This window comes from Brassica napus, chromosome C8 (genome assembly GCF_020379485.1).
Source record: "Brassica napus cultivar Da-Ae chromosome C8, Da-Ae, whole genome shotgun sequence".
NCBI classification, from domain to species: Eukaryota; Viridiplantae; Streptophyta; class Magnoliopsida; order Brassicales; family Brassicaceae; genus Brassica; species Brassica napus.
Genome location: NC_063451.1, coordinates 140,079 through 167,638, shown reverse-complemented (window position 1 = coordinate 167,638; position 27,560 = coordinate 140,079). Strand labels below are relative to the sequence as shown.

The following is a 27,560-nucleotide window of genomic DNA, read 5'->3' as shown; positions in this document are numbered from 1 at the left end:
GGCTTCCGGGTTCTTGTTCTTAAGGCTCTCTTGATAGAGCTCACATAGATGTTTAGGGGTTCTACAATTCTTTGCCCAATGGTTTACCATACCGCATCTGTGACAAGCTGATTTGGTCGAGTTAGACGGTTTGGATATGCCACCTCGACCACGGCCATAATTACCTCGGCCACGGCTGGAACCACGACCACTGTTATTGTGGTTTCCCGGCCATAGCTGTCACGGCCACGTCCCTTGAATCTACTACGGCCTTTGCCGTGTGACTTCTTATTATCATGGACGTGGTTGCATTCTTTGGGATCTTTCTTTTCAGCCTCATTGGTTTTTGGTAATGATGATGTTCCTATGGGTCTCATCTCACTGTTTTTCATCAGGAGTTCATTATTAGCCTCGGCCAGGAGCAGGCACGAGATCAGATCAGTGTATGAGGTGAAGCATCTCTCTCTATACTGCTGTTGCAGCAACACGTTCGTTGAATGGAACGTGGAGAATGTTTTATCAAGCAACTCTTTCTCGGTTACTTCCTCACCACATAATCTCATCATTGAGACTATCTTAAACAATACTGAATTGTATTCATCCACAGACTTATAGTCCATGAATCTGAGATTCTTCCACTCATGTCTAGCCTTTGGTAATAGCACTTTTTTCTGGTGATCATATCTACGGTGTAAAGCGGTCCAAATGTCTAGTGGATTCTCCATGGTGAGGTACTGATCTTTTAGACCCTCAATGAGATGGTGGCGTATAATACTTATAGCCATGTACTGATTCTTATCAGTCTCATTGTTACCCTTGATGATAGTATCAACTAGTTCCTTTGACCTCAAATTAATCTTTGTGTCAAGTGCCCGTTGCAAATAGTTGTCTCCGGAGAGATTAAGGGCAGCATAGTCTAGGTTTGAGATTTTCGACATCTGAATCACATTGTCATTCGAAATTTAGGGTTTCACAATGTGATCATGTGGCCGCAAGTCAATCAAATAAAATCGGCCACAATCAAGTCTTATTACAATCATGTTTCAATCAATCTAATCGACCATGGTGCGGATCAAACATAGTAACAAATAGATCAGGCCACACGGCCATACAATTTTGTGATGCAAACAATTCAAGTTTGTAAAATCTATATGCTGGTCGATATTTAGAAACAAGACGAATGCAATTCAAATTCAGTTTCATAACTTATGCAAACAACCTTAGCCAATTCGATTTCTTATTTATGAAATTAGGGTTTTGATTTAAACAATGCTAGGAGTTGATTTTAGCAATATGTGATCAAGGTTTCAAGGCCTTTAGGATTCAAATTCAAGATTCAGATTATACAATCAATCTATCAATCCTATAACCTCAGATCATCAATCAAACAATCAAAACAAGAACCATTAAAATCAAACTCAAGTTTCTAGGGTTTAGGGTTTCGATTCTAATATTAGGGTTTCATAACTTTAGATTAGAAACAAATAAACAATCAAACATGTTCTAGTTGGAATCGATTCAATTGCTAGTTATGAGATTGTTGTTTTTAGGTTATACCGATTTTAGGGTTTGATCAAGATCATAGAATTCCATAATAATGGATTAGGGTTTTAGGGTTTGATCATAACGTTCTCAGATTAACGGTATACCTTAGTCTTTGTAGGGTTGAGCCGGACCCCCTAGGGAGAACGGATGGACCTCGGATGCAAGACGGATGCTGTCTGATCGCTGATCATCCGGGAACGTTCGCCGGCTGCACTCGTCTGCGAGCTGAAGCTGATTGTCGTCTGGTGCGAGCTGGTTAATCACGAACATGAGCTGGCTGAGGACGTCAGGACACGAGCAGGGAACGCCAAGGAGTTGAGCTGATCATCGAGGTCTGAGACGGACAGGAAACGCCTTAGGGTTTAGGGTGGTCACCGGCTGAGTTAGGGATTTTAGGGATTTTAGGTTTTTAGCTTAGATTGCAGAGAACAATCGTGCTGATAACATGTTGTAATTGGAAGGTTAAATACTGAATATTTCTGTGATTATTTCATAATATGAGGTTCCTTATATAAGGATTACAAGAAGAGAAAAATAGAAATAGTACAAATCATAATCTTACTAGATTTAGGATAACTACTAAATACATAAATGGAAAGATTACATCTACTAGGAAAAGGAAAATGATTTCTTTTTCTCTAAGCTTGTGGCCGCCTCTCTGTCTCCTCTAGGATATGCGGCTGCTCTCTCTTCTCTCTAGGGTTTCGGTTATCTCTCTTGGCATGGGCCGGTTTATGGACCGGGCCGGTTATGGACATTCATTACTTGATTTATAACAAATTCGATTCAGAAATCGAATTAAAGCCACATGCTTTATTATGCTCTATACCCAAAAGGGTTACTCAAACTGTTCACACGGAATCAACAAGACAACAACCACCATGTACTAAATTGGGTTTGGTGAATCAGCACATACATTTTGGCTATGATACAAAATGCTAAGCCTCGGCATAATATTCGTAACCTGAAATCCGAACCGAACCCGAACCGAAATACCTGATCCGTATCCGGTCCGAAATGTAAAAAATATCCGAATAAATCTTGTAAGGTGGTACAAAACATATCTGAACCCGAAGTGTTATTAACCGAACCCGAACGGGTAACCCGAAAAAACAAAAAATCGAAAAATCCGAAAAGATATTCGAAGAAACCGATCCGAATGTCCAAAATAATATACAATATAATTATATGAAACATGAATATATACTTCAAATGTTCAATTTCATATTTATTTTGATATGTTATCTAACAATAAGTATTTAAAATTTAAATAACTACATTAAATACTTAATTATATATAAATAAATATATATTTCTTATGTTTTACTTTTAAATTTTAGATTTTATTTCGGGTCTATCCGAACCGATCCGATATAACCCGAATCCGAATGATATATGATTACTTTATGGGTTCTATGATGTGATACAAAATCGACCTGAACCCGATGTGTTATATCTGAACCCGACCCGTACTTGCAAATTTACTAGAATGAGACCTAAGAGGTGTTATAAAGAGAACCGAAATCCGAAAAACCCGATCCAAACGCCAACGGGTACCCGAACGCCTAGGCCTACAAAATACCAAAAACGAATTAGATGGGCTAAGATATGTCAACACTAGTTAAAAGTGGTTAACACATCATCACTTGAATTATTTATTTATGGCGTTTAACACTCAAGTATAAATATCTATTAGACTTTTCCAAGTCAAACAGTCAACCACTTGTGCCGCGTTTAATCCTCAAACCTTTTTTATATTTGTTATTTTTTTTAAATAAAGATCTTATATAATAAATATGGTCAGTTATAAATATGGTGCGGAATTAGTTATAAATATTTTGATTATAAATATGATTAGTTATAAATATGGCAAGCGAATTAATTACGGATAAAAAATATTTTAAAAATGATAGGTTATAATATAGTAAGCGAATTAATTAAAAAATTCAAGTTAGATAATGAAATTCTCTTGTAAATAATTCTATAAATTATAGGTAGAATCATAGTAGAGATTCAGTTTTAATAGTTTAGATATATAATTTATTTATATGCATAGCAAACGGGAAAATGTGAGTACGACACATAAAACAAAACAAAAAACACGATGATGGGCTTGAGAAGAACACCGTTGGTTTTATACATTCTCTTCATCTTTCATCTTCATCACGATTTCACTTCCGTTAGCTCACGGTCTTCCTCACTTGATACGAACAAAGAGAGTCTTCATCTAAATGAGTCAAAACCAGTTGTTGATGTGTTTGAAGGAAAGGCTCGAGAGTTAGCTTTCGTTATCAAACGAAGAGGCAGTGGAAAAGCTGGTGGAGGCGGCGGTAGCGGTAGCAGCACGAGTGGAGGAGATGGGGGCAGCAGTGGTAGCAGCACGAGTGGAGGAGGTGGTCTGGTGGTGGCGGCGATAGCAGCGTGGGAGGAGGAGGTGTAAGCGGTCGAAGCTGGTCAAACGGCGGAGGACGTTTGGTTCGAGTTATGCTGGTCGCAACGGTACTCGTGGATTGCATCGTTCAAGCGGCAGCCAGAATATTCGAAGGGCAGTATGTGCGGCCGGTTGGTGGGTTTATCAATTTTAGTCAGTTTAATATTGGCTTAGAAAGATTTATGTATTGGTTCACCATTTTAATTTGGATATGTGTTGAAGTCCGGTCTGGTTTGGTCCGAGATTAATGGTCTTTTTTTTTGTCATCGATTGGAGCTAATGGTCTTTTTTTGTTTGTCATCAATTGGGGCTAATGGTCAGTTGTTTGTGTTTCGGTTGTTTACTATGCTGTATGCACGGTTTGTAAAGTGTAAACTAGATCTTGATCTATTTTTTCAATTTATATACATAGATATTTATTTTAGATCATCGGTGGTATACATTTTTAACGTTAATCATATATATAAATATTTATATAACTATTTCAAATAAAATAATTTCATAGTTTATATGTTATAATTAATCAATTGTTTAAGATCGTTACATGCATTTTTCACTTCTTATTATATATTTATCTTATTGTGTTTGCATTTAGTTACTGAAAAATTTAATATATGCATAAAAAAATATATCTGAAAATTGTTTTGTGTTTAATCTATACTAAATTCTGACCCACCGTCCTTCAAAGCTGAATTTTTTTTTAGCAATATTTTTTACGTTTATTCATTTTAGATAATATATTATTGTATATACAAAATTTAAGATATGTAAATTTTTTTATACATGTATTATATAGTTTGCGAATATTAAGCTGTTCTGTCATCATATTATATTTTAACATAAATATTTATATTTATGAAAATAAATTTATGAATTTAATATAATTTATCATTTTTAGTTCAATATAAAAGTTTATTTTAACATGATTTATTATTATTATTATAAAATATAAAAATAAAATAGAATTTTTATTTTTCATTTTATAAACGATAACTATAAGTAAAATAGAATTGATCATATTTAGTTCAATATAATAATATTCTATTTAAAATTAAACTATATCATTATTAAAGTAGTTACAAAGATTTTATATTATTAGCTTTAGTGAATATATGGAACTTACCAACATAATTTCTAGTTTATTTCTAAATTGAAATTTATATATGGAAGTTAAATTAAATTGGACCTACATAATAGAGAAGAAATGTTTGGAGATACTGTTAAGAACAACAAAAAATATTTTAAAAGAGAAACTATAATATATTGTACATACAAACTAATTTTGTAGTAAATATTTTTATTTGAAACAGAAAAGATATTTCTTTCTAACAAAATCTTTTAAAATCTTTATCAAATGTATTTTGAAAATTAATCAATTTAAATTGTTATTATCATTAGAATAAAATTAAAATATTTATATGATTTAATTTTTGTTCATCAATCAAAAATAAATTTAATTTGAAATTCTAATTATATTTTATGATAATTAAAATTAAAGTTAATTAATTTTCGAAAATAAATTGTATCCTGATTCTGAAAATATTTTCTTAGAATTATCTTAAACAATATTTATTTGTATTTTAAATAAAAGATAAAGATATTAAAAGATATGATGATTAAGTTATGTAAAACTTGATAAAATTTATAGAGAAGGGTCCATACAAAAAAAAAAATCACACATGAACAAAATCATGACTTCTGTTTTAATATATAAGATTATATTCAGTAAGTATATTTGTGAAATTTCGTAAAGCTGAAATTAAACATTCTGAACACCAAGGCTTTGACTATACGTACCATATGTCACATTTAGAGTAAATAATTAAGGAGAAAAATTAATTCATACTTCCTCCGTTCTTAAATATAAGATGTTCTAAGTAAAACACGTTTATTAAAAAAATACTTTTTATCTAAAAAGTATTATTAAAATTATAAATTAAAACTATTCAACCAATTACAAAATAGAACTATTAAATTTGATTGGGTATACAGATTTTGATAAAGTTAAAGCTATCTAGAAATACGAAAAATATCTTACATATTGAAACATAAAATTTCTTTTAAACATCTTATATTCTGGAACGGATGGAGTATTATTTACTGAAAATTTTAATTTTATTTTATTTCCTTTTGTTACTGGTCAAATAAAGTAAAATACATACAGAAATTTACTATATCTCAAACAATAGTAAATATAATTATCATCTCTCCATTTTTATTTAGTTTGCCATTATATATTAATTAAAATTTCAACCATACATGTCACATGTTTACGTACAGATTTCCAATGTATTTGTGAAAAATGTTTTAAAATAAGGATCATTTAAGTTTCTACGTAAAGAATAAAAAGGAACATATATTAAACAAATTGCTTATTTGTGAACTAGCCATGTTTTTAATACAAATTAGGTGAATGTCATTGATTTTGACATAATATAATTTTGACATTTATGCCTTAAAGGGTTCGGTTATGTCTTTTTTCTTTGTAGGTATCAGGTAATTGTGTTGGAGTGAATAACGTGGCCAATAGAATATAAGGTCAAGAACACTTTAAAACTATTCTAAATAAAAGAAAGAGGAACCATCCACGTATATTTTTGTTGACTACATACATATGCATGAGTGAGGTTTTATTCCATATCAACGAAGTAGTATAAGATTAAATTCCACCTACAACTCATTAATACTAAACATATCCAAATCTCAATCTTACCACGTCCATTAAGCCCTAAATTCTAATCAGTTTACCATAAATCCAAATATAAACCATAAACTCAAATATAAACCAAACATCCATATAGAATGGAATACAAAAAATAACATAGCACATATTAGTGAATTTATGGAATGTTTATGATTGCACAAAAAAGTTAATGTTGACCCTAACCATACTCTCTCATCTTATAAATACTAAATTCTAAACTCTAATCACTAAACTCTTACCTAAATATAAACCCTAAACCCAAATATAAATCCTAAACCCAAATAGAATAGAACAAAATGCATAGTATAGTACATATTGGTGAACAAAATACCACTTTCTTTGTTAATCATCAAATGGAACGATACACGATAGGGGCACTATCAAACCTCAACCATACCTTCCAAATACTAAACCCTAAATCTTAATCACTAAACCCTAAACCCAAGTATAAACCCTAAACCCAAATAGAATGGAACAAAATACATAGTATAGTACATATTGGTGAACAAAAAACACTTTTTTATTAATAAGTATAGTAACATACTATTTCACATTACATAACATGAAAAAACATTCATAATACATATTGTTTTACATTTCTATTCCATACGCATAAAATAGTATATAATACAAAGTTATAAAAACTGTTCATCTTCTCCGATCGATTCAAGAACATTCACAGCAAAAAAGATATGTGTAACTGACGACATCCATGGGAATAGTACATGTAACCGCCTCGTAAACCGAAGAGATTAAGGCGATTTGAAGAAAGAGTTGACGAACCTCGCGGCGGTGCCGTTTACGTTGTCGGCGACTCCATAGATTTCAGATGCGCAAAGCTTTCCGTCAATAGCCAAGCAAGTCATTGCAGATGGGCATCTCCTAGGCAAATCTACTCCAAAAATGGTTTTGGTGGTTACCGTGGATCAAAAATGGGGAAGAAACAACTCAGTATGTGATTCTCCAAAGGCCACGATGTATGTGTGTTAGGTAAGTATTATTATTTTAGTTTTTTGTTTACACGTTTTACCGGTTGTGTAAGAGGGCACATTAGTATTATTATATAAAAGATGCATGGTGTATTGGTGTATTAAGTAAAATAGCTACTCTGCCAATTACCGTTTTTTTCGTTGTTATAGGCTCCAATTTCTCTTAAACAAACGGTAAGTGATATGGAGAGTGTTGTAATGTGGGATGACGTAAAAAAAAAAAAAAAAGAGTGTTGTAATGTGGGATTTGACTGCACACTGCACACATGATGTATAATGTAATTAATCAAACTATACACTATGACAATTTTTGTCCTAATATACTTCAAAATATAAAGGGGAATTAGGCTGTATAACCATCAAACAAATTATAATTCATTATATGACAAAAAGACCTAGCTTGCAAATATGTATTGTGTCTTTTGTATAATAATGCCATTATACCCTTGTATACAACCGGTGAAACCTGCACAAAGAAAACAAAATTTAACTAATAATTTGTAACTGTAAAAGTAAAACGTGGTCTTTCATTACTCACACATCTTTTTGAATTGAATTTCTTCTCACCAAAAGAACAATCAATTATTCAAAAGAAGAGACAACGATGAAGTCATAGACGGTGAGCACACACAACAACTCTTTCATTTCTTTTCATTTTTTTCTTAAATCAATTGATTCTCACAATCATGCTTTTGTTTTCATACTCTGTTTTTGTTTCTAATTTTGTTTTACAGATCCAGTGGTGAAGAACATACAACGATGAAAGCGTAGACGGTGAGCACATAACAACTCTTTCATTTTTTTTTCCATTTTTTTTCTTAAATCAATTGATTCTCACAATCATGCTTTTTTTCCATACTCTGTTTTCGTTTCTTTTTTTGTTTTACAGACCCAGTGGTGAAGAACAGCGACGGCGAGTCGGTAAAAGCATCGTCGTGTCGTGAAAAAGAGAGGAGATGAAGACGATCTCTATATGGTGGTGAAGAATAATGACGGTGAACGAAATGTATGTGTATCAGCCTGTCTAAAAAATAAGAATTGAAGAAGATGAACTCGCCGTCTATACTGTATTCGGTGAAATGAATAGTATAGTATATATTCTTAAGTATAGCTACCTATGTACGGTTACCATACTATTTGAGACATATTTCTATACTACTCCCTAAAATGTAATAATATGTCATGTTTTTAAATTTGACAGGTCTCTTCTTTGTCATTTTGTGTGATTGATTGTAATATGAAATTCTTTTTTCGAGTGTTGGACAAATTTGATTATTTGGAACATTCGTTTACTATACTACTTAGACTATATGGAATATAAGATATGCATCATGCTAACCAAGTAAATGTGCTTTCAAGTGTTTAATATTGGAAAACAATTTATAGATTGTATTTGGGTTTATAGGTTCCGGCCTATGGTTTAGATTTACTAAGTAAAGGTTTGGGTATAGTAAACCATATTATATACATTCTATTTGGGTTTATATTTCCTTGATTAGGGTTTAACTTAATCTATTTTTTTAGGTTTAGGGTTTAGTAATTAGGATTTAGAGTTTAAAGTTTAGTATTAGTAGTTGGTAGTTGGGTTGAGATCAGTATTAACTTCTTACATGCAATCATAAACATTTCATCATTTCATCAGTTTGTACTATTCTATTTATTGATTAGTGATTAGTTGATTGGGTTTAAAGATTAGTTGATTGTGTTTAGTTTATGTATGATTGTGATTGACATTGAAGCAAACATTACCACCTTCCATGAAGGCATAGCCGTATCAACATTTGAGAAATATGGTATTTTGTTCCATTCTATTTGGGTTTAGGGTTTATACTTGGGTTTAGGGTTTAATGATTAAGATTTAGGGTTTAGTATTTGGAAGGTAGGGTTGAGGTTTGAGTTTAGTGACCCTATCATTATCGTTCATTTCTCGATTAATAAATAGTGTTCTATTTTGTTCCCCAATATGTATTATACTATGTATTTTGTTCCATTCTATTTGGGTTTAGGATTTAGTAATTAGGATTTAGGGTTTAGTATTTGAAAAAAAATAAGTTGAGGTTTGGGTTTAGTGATAGCAGTTTAGGGTTTAGAAGTTGTGTGTTGGGTTAGAGCCCTACACTATTTAAAAGTTAGGCCTGGATTTAGTTTAATATTATACTTTTCATATTTTGATAATTGAGTTTAGGGTTGATAATTAAGGTTTATATTTGGGTTTAGTATTTTAAAGTTTGGTTTGTGTTTAGTATTTAAAAGTTGTGTATTGGCTTAATATGGAATGCATTCTTTATTGAAAAGTCTTATATTTTATCTATTCATTTTAGTGTCATTCAGTCACCTGATTATAGTTTATATTTGGATTATGATTTATGATTCAATATTTACTAGTTGGGATAGTGTTTAGTATTAAGGATTATGGATGTGGTTTTAGTCCTTCTGTACTACTTCGTGTGATATGGAATATAACATTCAGTACATACATATGTGGTCAATAAATATATAACGTGGATGTTTCTTTTTTCTCCACTCCTGACCATATATTATTTGTTACTAGTGGTATTCCGACGCTACGCGCCGGGTTCATATGTTTTGTTCGAGATCAAAATGACTTTTGAATAAATTGCTGCTATTGTTTGAATAAATTGCTTCTACTCGGAAATATATAATGAATAGTCAGTTGGTTGGTAACAATATGGTTTGAATATTGGCGTCTGTTCCTACTTTATATTTTTCTTTCTTTGGAAACAGTTACGGCAGTTGTTTCTAATTGTTAATGGAGCAAGCTATGTGTTGATCACCCGTTTTGACTTTAGTTTGGGATACTTTGATTTGGGCTTTTGTTTCCAAGAGAGGTTGAGTTCTTGTGTTTGGTGTTTTTACTTTATGGAGATATGTTAGTGTTATGAGCAGTAATTGAATTTTGATTCATGTCCAGGTGCGAAAAAATTATGGATCCACTATATATTATTTTGATGCGTTTGTAGCTAATAGTTATTCGAGGTATGAATTTTATTAAAAGAGGTGTTAAAGAAAACTGATGTGTACGACGTTAATACGTCTGTAGAGATTTTTATATGAAAGCAACAGATCTTCAAATCTGCATGTATATCAGTTTATGTTGTCTAGGTCTTTCTCGTGGCAGCTAGCTAAGGGGTTCTGTTGTTATGACGACTTATTATGAAATTTGATTTGCTTTGTAGACTGTGATTTGTTGGAGCATTATTTTGCTATGTTTCTAACAGGTCTCAGCTCTCGCTTTGTTTTGTTCAAATATAAATTGTTTGCTTAACTCTCGTTTTTCAGAGGAGAATAACAGCACGACGAAATTAATTTTTGAAGAGTTTTAACTTTTTAAAAAGAAAATACATGACAAAAATAGATGTTAATACATACTCCCTCCGTTTCATATTAAGTGTCGTTTTAGAGAATTTTTTCGTTACAAAATAAGTGTCGTTTTCGATTTTCAATGCAAAATTTATTAATTTTATGCAAAATTTATTTTTCTATTGGTTGAAATATGGTTAGGTGTATAGGTAATAGTATTTTTTTTATAGGAAATGTACAAAATTAATGTTTCCTTAATCCGTGTGCCGAAACCTAAAACGACACTTATAATAAAACAGAGGGAGTATAATTTTATCCGCCGACTATTTTTACATTCCACATTTTCCAACTTTTACAGGTCACAAATAGTAAATTAAAGAACTTCGTAAATAAAAAATATTTAAATGGGCCAAAAACATCAAATTACATAATAGTTTTTTTTTGAAAAGGGGTTTTCATAAATTACATAATAGATTGTAACAAACAAATCCCCTAGACTATATTTGCGAAGTGATTTTGCCACATGTCTTTTCTACAATCAATTTCACAAAACAAATATGACATGACTACTGAAATTGATGACATGGCTTCCGGAAAAATATGACATGAATAATTTCATTTAATGTTGATTTATATTTTGGCAAACTTATTAGAATATGGTAATAATTCATATATTACATTAAATATTGATATTTATTTTTGGTAAACTTTTTTTAAAATATGGTAATAGCTCATACATCATCTATAAAATAAATATATTCATATATAACATTTCAGATTTCGAAATACTATTATTTTGTATACTTATACAATTTGTATTACTAAAGTTTTCAAAAATTTCTACAATTTTTTTAAAATTTAAATATCTAATCGTAAGATTATTAGTCTTATATATCTACAAATTTTATAATATTGTTTAGGTTAAATATTTGATAATTATACAATTTTATATTATTTTATTAGTTTTATACAAATTGATTTAATATATATCAAATATATATTAAATATTAGTAAGAAAATAGTAAAATCTATAATATTTAATAAAATTTATTTTTAAATATAAGTTAGATTTAAAAAACATTTCACTGTACATGGTGCAGGAAAACACCTAGTTAGACTGTGATTTTCATTGAACTGACCGTGATTTTTTTTCAGCTATAGTATATTAGATGGGATTAAGTTATCTAATCCTATTAATATTATAAGAAAATTTAGAAAAAGATTCACTAAAATGTGGTGTTCATATTTTCATATTCTTCGCAAGAAGATTGAGTCGGAGTAAAAGACAAACCTCTAGCATTCGCTCTGGATTAATTTTTATCATTTGCACGGAGGTCGAGACATGCACTGATACTACTTGCATTTTCTTAATTCTCTGATATTATGCTCCCAGAGCACGTGGATCCTGTGATGTTAAAACATTGATCAGTTTAATAAATAACAAATGTTTGTATGATCATATATACAATGAAAACATATTTACGTGTGTATATGCCTTCGAACAGGTTCACAAAAAAAAACAAAGAGGATGTCAAAAGTGACCATATGTAACCATTCGCATTGATAGGTACGATCAAGAAGCAAATGTAATAATTTATGCAAGACCTTTGCAATATTTCAATTCAGCACCACTTCATTCCTTGTACAATCTTTGCCTTCACTCATGTCGTATTGATTGCTTTTTCAATAAGCTAAATGTATATAACCACAAAGTTTTTGCCAGTTTGACCTTCTCTGTGAACTCTTGGATAACTGGTTCAATTTTTTTTTGTATCATAAACCAGACCTTGAGAACATATTTGTTGAACCTTAGTGAACATACCTCTTTAACTTCTTATGAGATTTTGAACAAATGAATTAAGGATAATTAGAAGTCAAAATCTGAAGCATTGACACACTCTCAGATCTTATGCGGACAAAAATAAAGAAAACCATTAATGAATCCAATGACCATAAAGCTATGATAAGTCAATTGACTAATCTTGCGCTCCAAATGAGTAAAAAAGAGACAGGATAAGCTAAACCTGTAGTTGCTTTGTGTATGTCACGTAAATGTTTTTTTTAGAAATAGTCTATCCTCTAAGCTCCCATTTTCCATTAACTCACAAACCAAGTACCCATATTATATTAAGGACATGCACGAAGGCGAAGAACCGTAAGATGATGTCTTATGAAACTTAGAACCTCCACCTCGTATTGAAATTGCTTCTTTTCTTGAGCAGCATCAGATCTTAAGACTTTAATGGCAAGAGGGGCGTGATCAAGTGTGCCTTTATAGTCTGGCATGTATCAGTCTTTTCCTACTTTTCTGTTGCTCGTTAATATGTCAGTAGCTTCTTCAATCTCTTCTGTATAGTATCTTCCCTACTGGACATCGTTCAGTACCATGGCACTAAACACACCGTTTTTCTCGTGTGATTCCCTTCTTTTTTTCATTTCTGCTTGCTTCTTTCTTTTATCCTTCGTTCTTCTCATACTATATCACTTCTCTCCTTCAGGAAAGAACTTGTGTCAGCCATAGGAGGTCTCTTTGTAACTTCCATTCGTATGCATCAGTCTTGATGAATTCATTGAGGCTTCTTGCTTCCATATACTGAAGGTACCCAAAATCAGTCATCTCATCAAGTAATGCATACTGCGATCACCATAAAGTAATGCATATTGCCATCACCATAAATAAATTTGAACATCAAATAATAGAAAAACTTTCTTAATACAGTATAGTATAAGAGGTGTGGCAGAGAAGTAACATACCACTACAACAAAATAAACCTTGGGGATTCTTCCTCTAACTCCTCACACTAATGTTTAAAGACCTATAAAATCACCATTTCAATCAAAAGTACAGCAATACAATTATGTGTACGACTTAAAAGATAAATAATTTACTTACGTTGACTATACAATGAAGGCAAGAGAGAAGACTGCCAGCATTACAGGTATGCGTTGATGTAAGTGACCCCATTTGACTGTATATCACCCTGGCCAACCAAACAACTTAATGAGAGATGAATACTCTGCTTCAAATCCAAACTATATAACCCAAGGTCCTAATCAGACTTGTTCATTACTTCCAACAGTTTCAAATTCCGACCAACTGTGTCCATTGCTTTAAAAAGGTTTCAATTTCATTTGGGAACTTTCTCAAACACAAATCTACGCAATATTAAACAAATCCAATTACATCACTGAGAGATAACGAAGGTCGATTCGAGATACAATAACACAAACAATAGAAAACAAAGAGATCGATAAACATATACGTACGAAGATGAAGCAACAGTAGCCATGATAGCAAATTCGATTTGATAGATCTTTCTCGGAACAGGGGATACAACCAAAACAGAGTTAGAGAGGATATAATCTCGTGGCGGAATCAGATACGAACGTCGACAATTGTGTCTAAAGCGCCACCAGCGAGAATAAAACAAACCCTAAAATATGTAGGCCTCGTAAAAGTCACAATATTTAGTAGCTCAGAAGTTGCAGTCCACGATAAAAATCTAATGGGAAAGTCGCTTATAAAATTAAAGAAGGTGTGCCACGTGGAAGTAAATGCCCCAAGAAGAGAAAAAAGTCTCTTTTATTTATATAGATAATACTAGCCATATTTTTCTTTGTCTACGTAAGTTCACCTTCTTCCCTTTCACCTGTTACTTGTACGAGAAATGGTTAAAACCGGATCAAAAGAGACACAATTGTTAGTTACCTAATTATGTCAAAATCGGTTACCTGCACTTAATTATTTTCCCAAACTTAGCTATTTGGCAAATTCACCCATATATAAACACTGTCGTGCCAAGGAGTCAAACTTTTCTCATCTCATTTTTCTTCTCTCCTATCTAAATTTTATATGCAGTCGACAGACAAAATATTACACCCAAAAATTTAACCTTTATTTAAAAAAATAACGTCACTTTCCATTCATGTGTTTATTTATACTATGGTTTATAATCCATCAATATTTAAAAATCAAAGTGGTTCATATATATATATATATATTGAAAAATTTAAATGTATATTAGAAGTTTAGGAGCAGCTTCTGACACTGAAACTACGACGAAACGGCAATTTATATAAATAGAAAGCAAAAGGAAAAATGCTAGAAGACACAGAAACCAAACAACACCAACAAAAAATGGCTTTCAGAAGAACATCTTCGGTTTTGTATATTCTCTTCATCTTTTATCTTCAACACAATTTGCTTTTCGTGAGCTCACGACCTCCCTCAGTTGATACGAACCACGAGAATATTCCTCTTAATCCCTCAGAGACGGATGCTGTTGGGTTTGAAGGAAAGACTCGTGAGCTAGCTGTCGTTATCAAAAAAGCATTTGGTGGAGGATGGCAGCGGCAGTGGCAGCAGGGGAGGAGGAGGTGGAGGTCGAAGCCGATCACGTGGCGGGGCAGGGTGATTTATCCGGCCAGAGCGCATTTTCATCGTTCAAGCGGTAGCATGAACCTTCGAGGGGCAGTGTGTGCGGTCGGCTGGTTGTGTTTATCGGTGTTAGCCGGTTTATTCTTGATTTAGTCTGAACTTGATATATGTAAAGTTTAGGCAGTGGTCTACTTGGTGTTGGATAATTCCAATTAACTTGAGAAGCAAGTTAACTCATTAAATTGAAGTTTGATGGGTTAAGAAAAAATGAAAACATATCGAGCTTAGGAATGTTTCCATATTATTATTATGAAAAGATGTAGCTTTGCCCTTAGGAAAAGATGTAGCTTCTTCCTATATAAAGAGTTCTCATGGAGAGATGTTCCATCAAAAGAGAAACACATTGAAAGGTTTAGTTTTGAGAGAGTTTCTAAATCTAATAAGAAGAGAAATTCTTATAATCTTTGTGTTTGTGCAACTTTAATTGGTATCAGAGCCAGGTTTCGAAGGTCGTTTACAAGAGGAGTTGTAACTTTGATCAAAACATGGGAGACGATTCTCAAGCACGTGATAAAGGTCTTGAGATGAAGAAGGACATACGATGTCTGATGCTAACATCGACCAACTACACCGTATGGTCGATGCGAATGAAAGTGATGCTTCGTTTATACGAAGTTTGGGATACAATTGATCCAGGGAGTAACGATGCAAAGAAGAACAATATGGCGATTGCTCTAATCTTTCAATCAGTCCCGGAGGCGCTAATACTTCAGATTGGAGAACATGATACATCGAAGAAGATTTGGGAAGCTATCAAATCCCGTAACCTAGGTGATGATCGCGTGAGAGAAGCAAGGTTACAAACTTTGATGTCTGAGTTCGACAAACTGAAGATGACAGACACAGACACGGTGGATGACTACGCAGGAAAACTTTCAGGCTTAGCATCGAGAGCAGCCGCGTTAGGAGAGATAATGGAAGCATCAAAGTTGGTAAAGAAGTTTCTGAAGGGACTTCCAAGAACGAAGTTCATTCACATCGTAGCTTCGTTAGAACAAGTGTTGGATCTAAATTCAACAGGATTCGAAGACATTGTTAGGAGATTGAAGGCTTTCGAAGAACACATCAAAGAAGAAACCCAAGATGAAGATCAAACGAAGCTAATATTTGTAAAGAATGATGCACAGGGTCGTGGAAGCCATAGCAACTCGCGAGGAAGAGGCAGAGGTAGAGGTTATGGTGGAAGAGGAAGAGGACGAGGAAGGTCTAATGGTTCTGATGGTCATGACAAAGGAGGAGAAGCTTCGAACAAGACCAAGAAGGACTACTCTAAGGTTAGATGTTGGCGATGCGACAAGATGGGGCACTTCGTGTCACATTGTCCTACACGACCAAGAGAAGAAGCTAACCTAACGGAAACACAAGAAGCAGATGCATTATATATGCATGAAGTAATATTCCTCAACGAAGAGAGAGTGTTTCCTAAGAGGTTTGATGAATGCGATGGAAATACGAGTATATGGTACCTTGACAATGGTGCAAGTAACCATATGATAGGCAAGAGAGAGTTCTTCTCAAACCTAGATGATAGCATCAAAGGCAAAGTCAAATTCGGTGATGGATCAAACATCGAGATTGTTGGGAAAGGTTCGATCACGTTCATTGGAAAAACAGGGGAGAGAAGAGCACTCAAAGATATCTACTACATCCCAAGTCTTAAACACAATATCATAAGTCTTGGACAAGCAACCGAGATGGGTTGTGAGGTTAATATGAAAGAAGACTTACTGATGCTGAAAGATCCCCGTGGAAGGCTATTAGTACAAGTCGCAAGGCAACCAAACCGATTGTACAAGACGTCAATGGAGGTTGAATATCCGAATTGTCTTCAAATACAAGAAACTGATGTTACATGGACGTGGCATGCACGGCTAGGACATGTGAACTTTGGAGTAATTAAGAATATGGTAGACAAAGAGATGGTAGTAGGGATGCCTCAGGTGATACACGAGAAAGATGTGTGCAACGCCTGCTTAGTTGGGAAGCAAACTCGGAAGTCTTTCCCGCCTAAAGCAAAGTATCGAGCATCACACGCATTGGAGTTGGTACATGGTGACTTGTGCGGTCCGATATCACCATCAACACCAGCAAACAATAGATATGTATTCGTCTTAATTGATGAGTACTCAAGATATATGTGGACGATGCTGCTAAGAGAGAAGAGTGAAGCGTTCGATCGGTTCAAAAAGTTCAAGGAGTACGTGGAGAATCAAACGAAGCTACAACTCAAGACTTTTCGCACCGATAGAGGAGGAGAGTTCACATCCTCTGAGTTCGTTCATTTTTGTGAAGAAAACGATGTAACTAGACATCTCACCGCATGTATACACTATCAACAAACGTGGACGAAGAACCAGGATCATTAAAGCTTCATCATATTGATGTTACATAAGAAGGAGATGGTGATGAGCATCAGGATCACCAACACCATGAAGTAGCAGAGAACAACGATGCAAACCAAGACCCGCATGTAACATCAAGATATGGTCGTAACATCAGAAAACCAAAGCCGTTCGATGATTACATCCTACTTGCTGAAGTTGAAGGTGGCAGACCCTTGCTGAGCATCGATGGTGAACCAGAAAGTTACATCGAAGCTGCAGTGATACAAGCTTGGATCAATGCAATGAAGGCAAAGATCGAATCTATCATCAAAAACAAGACCTGGAAGCTCGTCAAGAAGCCGGCAGGTGTGAAATCGATTTATAAGATCAAGAGGAATGTAGATGGAACGGTGATCAAATACAAAGCAAAGCTAGTTGCAAAAGGCTATGTGCAACAACAAGGCATAGACTTCAACGAAGTGTTTGCACCAGTTTCGCTGAGAGCTTGGAACATCAAACTCGACCGTGTTCTCAAGGAGATGGAGTTCACGAAGTGCACCAAGAAACCTGCGGTATATCAAAAGAAACAGAAGGGGGAGCTTCTGATCATAGCTATATACATCGATGACTTGTTTGTAACAGGGACTTCGCTCAATGTTATCAAGCAATTCAAAGATTATATGTCAAGAAGATTTGAGATGTCAGACCTCGAGATGCTTACATACTATCTTGGTATAGAAGAAACGCAAGGAGCTGATGGCATTCACATCAAACAAGAAGGATACGCGCAAGGTATACTTGTCAAGACGAAGATGGAGTCATGTAACTATACTCACATTCTGATGCACACGAGTTTGAAAGTATCAAAGTCAGAGGAGGAGCCTGAGATTGATGTAACATCGTATCGAAGCACCATAGGATGCTTAAGAGAGAGTCATAGAGAAGCAGTGAAGCATCTATACTCACGTTCTGATGCAACATCGTATCGAAGAAATGCGATGCACCTATTAACGGTCTACGCAAGTTCATCGGAGTTAAGAAGATCAACATACCTAAGATTCAAGTTGGAATTAAGGGGGAGAATGTTGGATAATTCCAATTAACTTGAGGAGCAAGTTAACTCATTAAATTGAAGTTTGATGGGTTAAGGAAAAAGGAAAACATATCGAGCTTAGGAATGTTTCCATATTATTATTAGGAAAAGATGTAGCTTTGCCCTTAGGAAAAGATGTAGTTTCTTCCTATATAAAGAGTTCTCATGGAGAGATGTTCCATCAAAAGAGAAACACATTGAAAGGTTTAGTTTTGAGAGAGTTTCTAAATCTAATAAGAAGTGAAGTTCTTATAATCTTTGTGTTTGTGCAATTTTATTGGAGGTGTATCTTTTCAATTGTTTATGTGTAGATAGTGCCATGAACCGAGAAGTTTTTGTAATAAAGTCTTGTTATCCTTGTCAGACTGCAAAGCATTTATGCAGAAGTTCAACGAATTTGCTGAATCTGAAGGAGAGAAAGAAGAGAGCAAAGATGCCTCTGACACAGCTGGCCTTCTTGAGAAGTTGACCGTTGAAGAGACTAAAACAGAGGAGAAACCTGTGGAGAAGGAGAAGACTGAAGTGAAAGCAGAGGAGAAGAAAAAAGCGAGCCAGAGAAAGATGACGAAGAAAAGAAAATCGAAGAGGCTAGTCCCTCAACTTAAGCTGCATCAAAGTTTATGCTCCCCAGATCTTGGCGAGACATTATAGCCTTTAAGTGTTAGATGCATCTCTCGAGTCTATCATTGTCTGGGCACTATCTATTTACACATTTTGTCGAGTCATATCGCTTGTGGTCGGGTTTTGCAGTGTCGTTTTTGGGTCTATAGTTTTTGAGTCTGAAAGTGCCGGTCGAATGATATGAGAGATTCAGGGGAGCGATTTATTTATAAGTACATTGGATTTAATTGTTTTATGGTTTTTATGGATCGTTTTTTTTTGCATGGTCTTATTATATGGGGGATAGAGATGATATTCGTTCACAAACCAAGTTTTCTAATATGTTTTTTTTTGTGACAAGTAAATTCCATTCAGAAATTGAATTAAAGCCACATGCTTTATTATGCTCTATACCCAAAAGGGTCACTCAAACTGTTCACAAGGAATCAACAAGACAACAACCACCATGTACTAAATTGGATTTGGTGAATCAGCACATACATTTTGGCCATGATACAAAATACCAAAAACGAATTAGATGGGCTAACATATGTCAACACTAGTTAAAGTGGTTAACACATCATCACTTGAATTATTTATTTATGGCGTTTAGTAGTACTCAAGTATAAATATCTATTAGACTTTTCCAAGTCAAACAGTCAACCACTTGTACTGCGTTTAATCCTCAAACCGCTTTTATATTTGTTTTTTTAAATAAAGATCTTATATAATAAATATGGTCGGTGCGGAATTAGTTATAAATATTTTGATTATAAATATGATTAGATATAAATATGGCAAGCGAATTAATTATGGATAAAAAATATTTTAAAAATAATAGGTTAAAAATATAGCAAGCGAATTAATTAAAAAAATTCAAGTTAGGTAATGACACTCTCTTGTAAATAATTCTAAAATTATAGGTAGAATCGTAGTAAGAATTCTGTTTTAATAGTTTAGATATCGAATTTATTTATATGCATATCAAACGGGAAAATGTGAGTACGACACATAAAACAAAACAAAAAACACGATGATGGGCTTGAGAAGAACACCGTTGGTTTTATACATTCTCTTCATCTTTCATCTTCATCACGATTTCACTTCCGTTAGCTCACGCTCTTCCTCACTTGATACGAACAAAGAGAGTCTTCATCTAAATGAGTCAAAACCAGTTGATGATGTGTTTGAAGGAAAGGCTCGAGAGTTAGCTTTCGTTATCAAACGAAGAGGCAGTGGAGGAGCTGGTGGAGGCGGCGGTAGCAGCACGAGTGGAGGAGATGGGGGCAGCAGTGGTAGCAGCACGAGTGGAGGAGGTGGTGGCGGCGATAGCAGCGTGGGAGGAGGAGGTGTAAGCGGTCGAAGCTGGTCAAACGGCGGAGGACGTTTTGGTTCGAGTTATGCTGGTCGTAACGGTACTCGTGGATCGCATCGTTCAAGCGGCAGCCAGAATATTCGAAGGGCAGTATGTGCGGCCGGTTGGTTGGGTTTATCAATTTTAGTCGGTTTAATATTGGCTTAGAAAGATTTATGTATTGGTTCACCATTTTAATTTGGGGTGCATATGTGTTGAAGTCAGGTCTGGTTTGGTCCGAGATTGATTGGGGCTAATGGTCTTTTTTTTTTTTTTTTTGTCATCGATTGGAGCTAATGGTCTTTTTTTGTTTGTCATCGATTGGGGCTAATGGTCAGTTGTTGTGTTTCGGTTGTTTACTATGCCGTATGCACGGTTTGTAAAGTGTAAATTATATTCAGTTAGTATATTTGTGAAATTTCTTAAAGCTGAAAAATTAAACATTCTGAACACCAAGGCTTTGACTATATCTTATGTCACATTTAGAGTAAATAATCAAGGAGAAAAATTAATTCATACTATCTTCCTTCTTAAATATAAGATGTTCTAAGTAAAACACGTTTATTAAGAAAATTATTTTTTATCTAAAAGAATTATTAAAACTATAAATTAAAACTATTCAACTAATGACAAAATAGAACTATTAAATTTGATTGGTTATACAGATTTTGATAAAGTTAAAACTATTTAGAAATACGAAAACATAATTACATATTGAAACATAAATGGTTTGACTGGTGACCATTCGGAAAACAAGAGAAACGAATATAAAAGGAACATACGGGAATAAAATAGCAGGAATGAAAATGAATGGTTATTCCTTCTCAAATTTAACAATGAATAATTTTGTTCTTTAATTCTCTACAAAAAAAAAGAATGAGAGGCAATGAGATGAAATTATTATTTCTTGTGAATTGTGATTTTTTATAGGAATATTAGAGAATGCATTATTCCTCGTCATTCTTTTGGTCCACCAATCATACCCAAAAAATTTTCTAAACATCTTACATTCTGGAACGGAGGGAGTATTATTTACTGAAAATTTTAATTTTCTTTTATTTCCTTTAGTTACTGGTCAAATAAAGTAAAATACATACAGAAATTTACTATATCTCAAACAATAGTAAATATAATTATCATCTCTCCCATTTTTATTTTCCTTTAGTTTGCGATTATATATTAATTAAAATTTCCAACATACATGTCACATGTTTACAGATTTCCAATGTATTTGTAAAAAATGTTTTAAGATAAGGATCATTTAAGTTTCTATGTAAAGAATAAAAAGGAACATATATTAAACAAAGGTAAGTGATATGGAGAGTGTTGTAATGTGGGATTTGACTGCACACATGATGTATAATGTAATTAATCAAACTATACACTATGACAATTTTTGTCCTAATATACTTCAAAATATATAAACACTGTCGTGCCAAGGAGCCAAACTATACACTTTCCATTCATGTGTTTATACTATGGTTTATAATCCATCAATATTTAAAAATCAAAAGTGGTTCATATATATATAAATATATTGAGAAATTTAAATGTATATTATAAGTTTAGGAGCAGCTTCTGACACTAAAACTACGAGGAAACGGCAACCACTTCTCACACGTCCTCCTTGCTTATTTTTGTAATAGTATATAGAGTAAAAAATGGAAGCCAATTTATATAAATAGAAAGCAAAAGCGAAAATGCTAAAAGACACAGAAACCAAACAACACGAACAAAAAATGGCTTTCAGAAGAACATCTTCGGTTTTGTATATTCTCTTCGTCTTTTTGTGACAATCCGTCCTGCGGACTCCAGATTTCACAGCGCTGTAGCGCACCGATCCTAACCCCTCACCGTGGGAGGAACTGCCTCCACATCCACCTGTAGGTAATTGATGCGCTTGGCGTTACTCGAACCCAAGACATCACCCTTTAACAACTCTCCACAAGACAAGTTGTCACCAATTGAACTGGTCAATTGGTGACAACTTGACTTTTTTTTTGTGACAACCCGTCCTGCGGACCCCAGATTTCACAGCGCTGCAACGCACCGACCCTAACTCCTCACCGTGGGAGGAACTGCCTCCACATCCACCGGTAGATTATTGATATGCTTGGCGTTACTCGAACCCAAGACCTCACCATTTAACAACTCTCCACAAGACAAGTTGTCACCAATTGACTCAATTGGTGACAACTCATCCTGGAGGAGTGTTGTTAAAGGGTGAGGTCCTAGGTTCGAGACTCACCAACAACCTAATTATGAAGTCAGAGAGAACTCATAATGGAGGGATTAGGGTCGGTGCGCTGCAGCGCTGTGAAATCTGGGGTCCGCAGGACGGGTTGTCACACTTTTATCTTCAACACAATTTGCTTTTCGTGAGCTCACGACCTCCCTCAGTTGATACGAACCACGATAATATTCCTCTTAATCCCTCAGAGACGGATGCTGTTGGGTTTGAAGGAAAGACTCGTGAGCTAGCTGTCGTTATCAAAAAAGCATTTGGTGGAGGACGTGGCAGCGGCAGTGGCAGCAGGGGAGGAGGAGGTGGAGGTCGAAGCCGATCACGTAGCGGGGCAGGTTTGATTTATCCGGCCAGATCGCATTTTCATCGTTCAAGCGGTAGCATGAACCTTCGAGGGGCAGTGTGTGCGGTCGGCTGGTTGTGTTTATCGGTGTTAGCCGGTTTATTCTTGATTTAGTCTGAACTTGATATATGTACGTAGGTCTAGATGGAACTATGGCGTATGTAAAGTGTCGATCATATTCACTTAGAAAAAGTGTTTTCACCAGTTGCTCACCCCACAAGAACAATACATATTTATTTAAAATCTGTAAGGCAAACGTTCCTATGATATCGTCCACAATTTTTTTATATACCATTTAGTGAGAATTTTTATTTGTTTTAATTCCATTTGATTAATAATTACTAAGATACTAGGTATTCTGCCCGCACATGCGGACATAATCGTTTTACTAATAGTTATTAATATATGTATTATGATTTAAACATCATGATAACTTATTTTTTATATTCTTAATCATTTTAGTTTTCTTTGATTTTTATTTCTGTCTACGTCTCCTTAACACAAAGGAAAGCTATAAAACTTGAGACCATACGAGCATAATTACATATCAAATATTCCATACAATAAAGTAATGTAAGAATACAAACTTTTGGTCTCTCTTAATCTACTTTGTATTTTTGAACAAGAAACATGTACTAAATTACCAAAAAACACTAAACAAACAAAATTCAAGTGAGAACAAAATAAATAAAAACTAAGTTCGATGATAACCTAGAAAAAAAACTTAAAAAAAAAACGAATTGAGATAATGACAATATTTCATTGGTTTACTTGATCAATATATACATTGACTTATCTTAATATTTCATAAGTTTACTTTTAATAAAAGAAAAAATAGATAATGATAGTATTATTATTAAAGTTAATTTATGGTTAATTATATAATGATAAATCTAATAATTCATTAAAAATATATCTACTTTAGCCGTTTTAGAAACTAAACCATTAAACACATGTTCATAACATGATTACATAGGTAACTCTATAAAATTAATATCAAAATATTTTTTTCTTATAGATTAAACAGTAATTAAACATACACGTGAAATAACTACCGAAGTAATTCAAAATACATAATTCATAATCATATACTTCATGTAACAAAACCGATTTGCTCCTAGTCTTTCAAACTCAAAGAAAGAAGAAAAATATAGAACTCCAACTAAAAAAAAAACAAATATCAAAAGTACATAAATATAGATGTCAAAAACTATAATTGAGATAACTTGGAATGAATGAGAAAAATTAAACTATAGAGTTTAAAACATTTTACATCATATGAAAATAAGAATTGGTCCTAACTTGTTTAAAATAATTATTATTGTAATTTCAATTAGAAAGTTTGAAATAGTTATATTATTTAAAATAATAAATTAATGATTTAAGATAAAACTAATAAGAATCTTGTGAAAGTTAAAATAATTATAATCATAATTCTAATTAGAAATTTTGAAATATTTCAATTAGAGAGTTTGAAATAGTTATATTATTTAAAATAATAAATTAATAATTTAACCTAAAACTAATAAGAATCTTGTGAAAGTTAAAATAATTATAATCATAATTGTAATTAGAAATTTCGAAATATTTATATTGTTTAAATTAATAAATTAATTAGAAAGTTTGAAATATTTATATTATCTAAATTAATAAATTGATGATTTAATCTAAAAACTAATAAGAATATGACAAATAAGCAAAATTAGCTAAAATCATGGAGAATGTGACAAATCAGCAAAATCACTTCATAAATAATAGTATTGTTATAAATCAATTGGTGGATGTTTATAACCGACTCGGTCCATACCATACACTTAGAGAGAGAGGCGGCCCAACCCTAGAGAGAGAGAGGCGGCCGCGAGACTTGGAGTGGAGAAAAAGGCGGCTACAACTTGCCTATTTTCTAATTCGTTTATGTTTATGATTTGTAATATTTCCTATTATTGTATTTCCATTTATCTCTCTTGTAACCCCTATATAAAGGGAACACTTATTCATTAATAATATACAGAAACTTACAGTTCTAAATCCTTAATTTTACAACACGTTATCAGCACGATAGCCTCTAACACTCTGAGCCTAAAACCAAATCGCTAAAACCCTAAAACCCTAAATGAAAAGGAATCTGCCTCGGAACTTCGAAGTGGCCTTTCTCCCAAACCGTGAGGACCCAGAAAACGATCAAGATATCAAATCGAATCCCTGGCCGAGACGAATCAGTCAGTGCAAACCGCTTGTCGATCTGACCACCAACGCGCCCTCACGCACAGATACAGTGGGCGCAGATTTGCTTTGGAACCCTAATCCGAACCCGACAATACCGACGAACCCTAATCCGTTCGCGGCTCCGTTCCAGCTCGTGTCCACCTGATCAGCTCCAGCCCCAAGGCGTTCCTGATCCTAGACGAACTCAGCTCCATCATACATCAAGGACAGCTCGCGATCCGACAGCAACAGCTCCCGTTCGTATCAGAGCCGCTCGCGATCCGATAGAAGCAGCTCGCGTCCCAGCCAGCTCGCGTCCCGACCGTGTCTAAGCTCGAGGTTCATTCTTGGTGGTCCGGTTTCTACAAACAACTAAACTAAAGGTATTTCAAATTCTAAGAACATAATGAATCGAATTTGGTTGATTGTAAAGAATGAAACCCTAAAATATAATCTCTAAGATGAAAGGCATAGGATAATAGATCAATCCCTAAGTGAGTAAATCGAAGCTCTATAAGTTCGATCCCCAAACCCTAAAAATCGAGATTGATCCATTGATCAATTAAAATCAGAACCTTAAAGGTTTTGAATCTCAAATCAACTCCCTTTGATCTAAGATCAAATTTTGGAAATCCCTAAACCCTAATTCGAAAACTATTGATTAATTAAAACTGATTGATTGATTGATTGATTGAGATTGAATTTGATCATCCTGAAATTGAAATTGCTTGTTAATAAAATCAAAACACTAAAACCCTAATTCTGAAAATCGATTTTGATTGTTTGAAATTGAACATTGATTGGTTGATTTGATCACCTAGAACTATTGTTAAGATTGTTCAAACTCGAATCTGATTGTTTGGCTTGTTTAAACTAAAACCCTAATGACCTAGTTTAGATTATTTTTAAAATCGAAATCTGAAACTACATATTAGGTTAAACTGTTCTAGACTTGATCATACTCGTGGCCGTGTGGCCTTGTTGCATTTATACCATAACTTAATCACATTGATTGATTGCAATTACACTTAGAACTTATTCTAGGAATGGTGTTGAATTGAATCAAATAGCCGTGTGGCTTGATCTTTGCTTGGCCGATAGGTTTGCTTGTTTTGATTGCATCATGAACTGATAGAAACAAATCATGTTAGGATTGAAATTACATGACAAACTAAATGCATAAAAACGAACTAGTTTGCATCCATGGCCGTGTGGCTTTCTCATTGGCCGTGAGGCATAGATCTTGGTTGTGAAGGCTTGTTTGATTGTTTGAACATAAAACCCTAATCGTTTAAACATTAAAAACTATTCCTAAAAGATCTAAAAATATTAATCTATAACTTCAGATGTCGAAAATCAACAACCTTGATTTCGCTGCCCTAAATCTATCTGGAGACAATTACCTTCAGTGGGCGCTCGATGCTAAGATCATCCTGAAATACAAGGGACTCGGTGAGTGTATCACCGAGAACAATAATGCCAATGAAAAGGATCGTTATAGAGCCATCTTGATCATTCGTCATCGTCTAGCTGAGAGTCTCAAGGATCAATACCTAACCATTGAGAATCCACTAGATCTTTGGAATGAATTGAAATCGAGATATGATCACCAGAGAACGGTGATCTTACCAAAAGCTCGGTTTGATTGGACGAATCTGAGGATCCAAGACTATAATTCTGTGGACGAATATAACTCTGTACTGTTTAAGATTGTTTCTAAAATGAAACTGTGTGGTTAAAGTATTACGGAACATGATATGTTTGAGAAAACATTTTCCACTTTCCATGCAAGCAATGTGTTGTTACAACAACAGTACCGAGAGAAAGGTTTTAAAACCTATGCTAATCTTATTTCTTGTCTCTTGCTCGCTGAGCAGAACAATGAATTACTAATGAGAAACAGTCAGATGAGACCACTTGGATCAGCTCCACTACCTGATGCACACGCTACAGAGGACAATAAAGAGTCCAACCACGTCCAAGGAAACG

General features: G+C 34.0%; 3 protein-coding genes and 1 pseudogene across 3 annotated transcripts; 3 read left to right on the top strand and 1 right to left on the bottom strand.

Annotated features, from left to right (window-relative positions):
• Window positions 1-83: 83 nt before the first annotated feature.
• On the bottom strand, window positions 84-917 carry LOC125591502. The gene has a single exon (XM_048765865.1). The coding sequence runs from the start codon at window positions 915-917 to the stop codon at window positions 84-86; it is 834 nt and encodes a 277-aa protein (XP_048621822.1).
• A 2,714-nt stretch (window positions 918-3,631) lies between these two features.
• LOC125591501 lies at window positions 3,632-3,964 on the top strand. Its single transcript, XM_048765864.1, has one exon. It carries the CDS (start codon window positions 3,632-3,634, stop codon window positions 3,962-3,964), a length of 333 nt encoding a protein of 110 aa, XP_048621821.1.
• A 9,804-nt stretch (window positions 3,965-13,768) lies between these two features.
• Window positions 13,769-15,508, top strand: LOC125591765 (annotated as a pseudogene).
• Window positions 15,509-20,286: 4,778 nt separating this feature from the next.
• On the top strand, window positions 20,287-21,205 carry LOC106362232 (glycine-rich protein 23-like). Its single transcript, XM_013802083.3, has one exon. The coding sequence runs from the start codon at window positions 20,458-20,460 to the stop codon at window positions 20,944-20,946; it is 489 nt and encodes a 162-aa protein (XP_013657537.2). The 5' UTR covers window positions 20,287-20,457; the 3' UTR covers window positions 20,947-21,205.
• The last annotated feature ends 6,355 nt before the right edge of the window (window positions 21,206-27,560 follow it).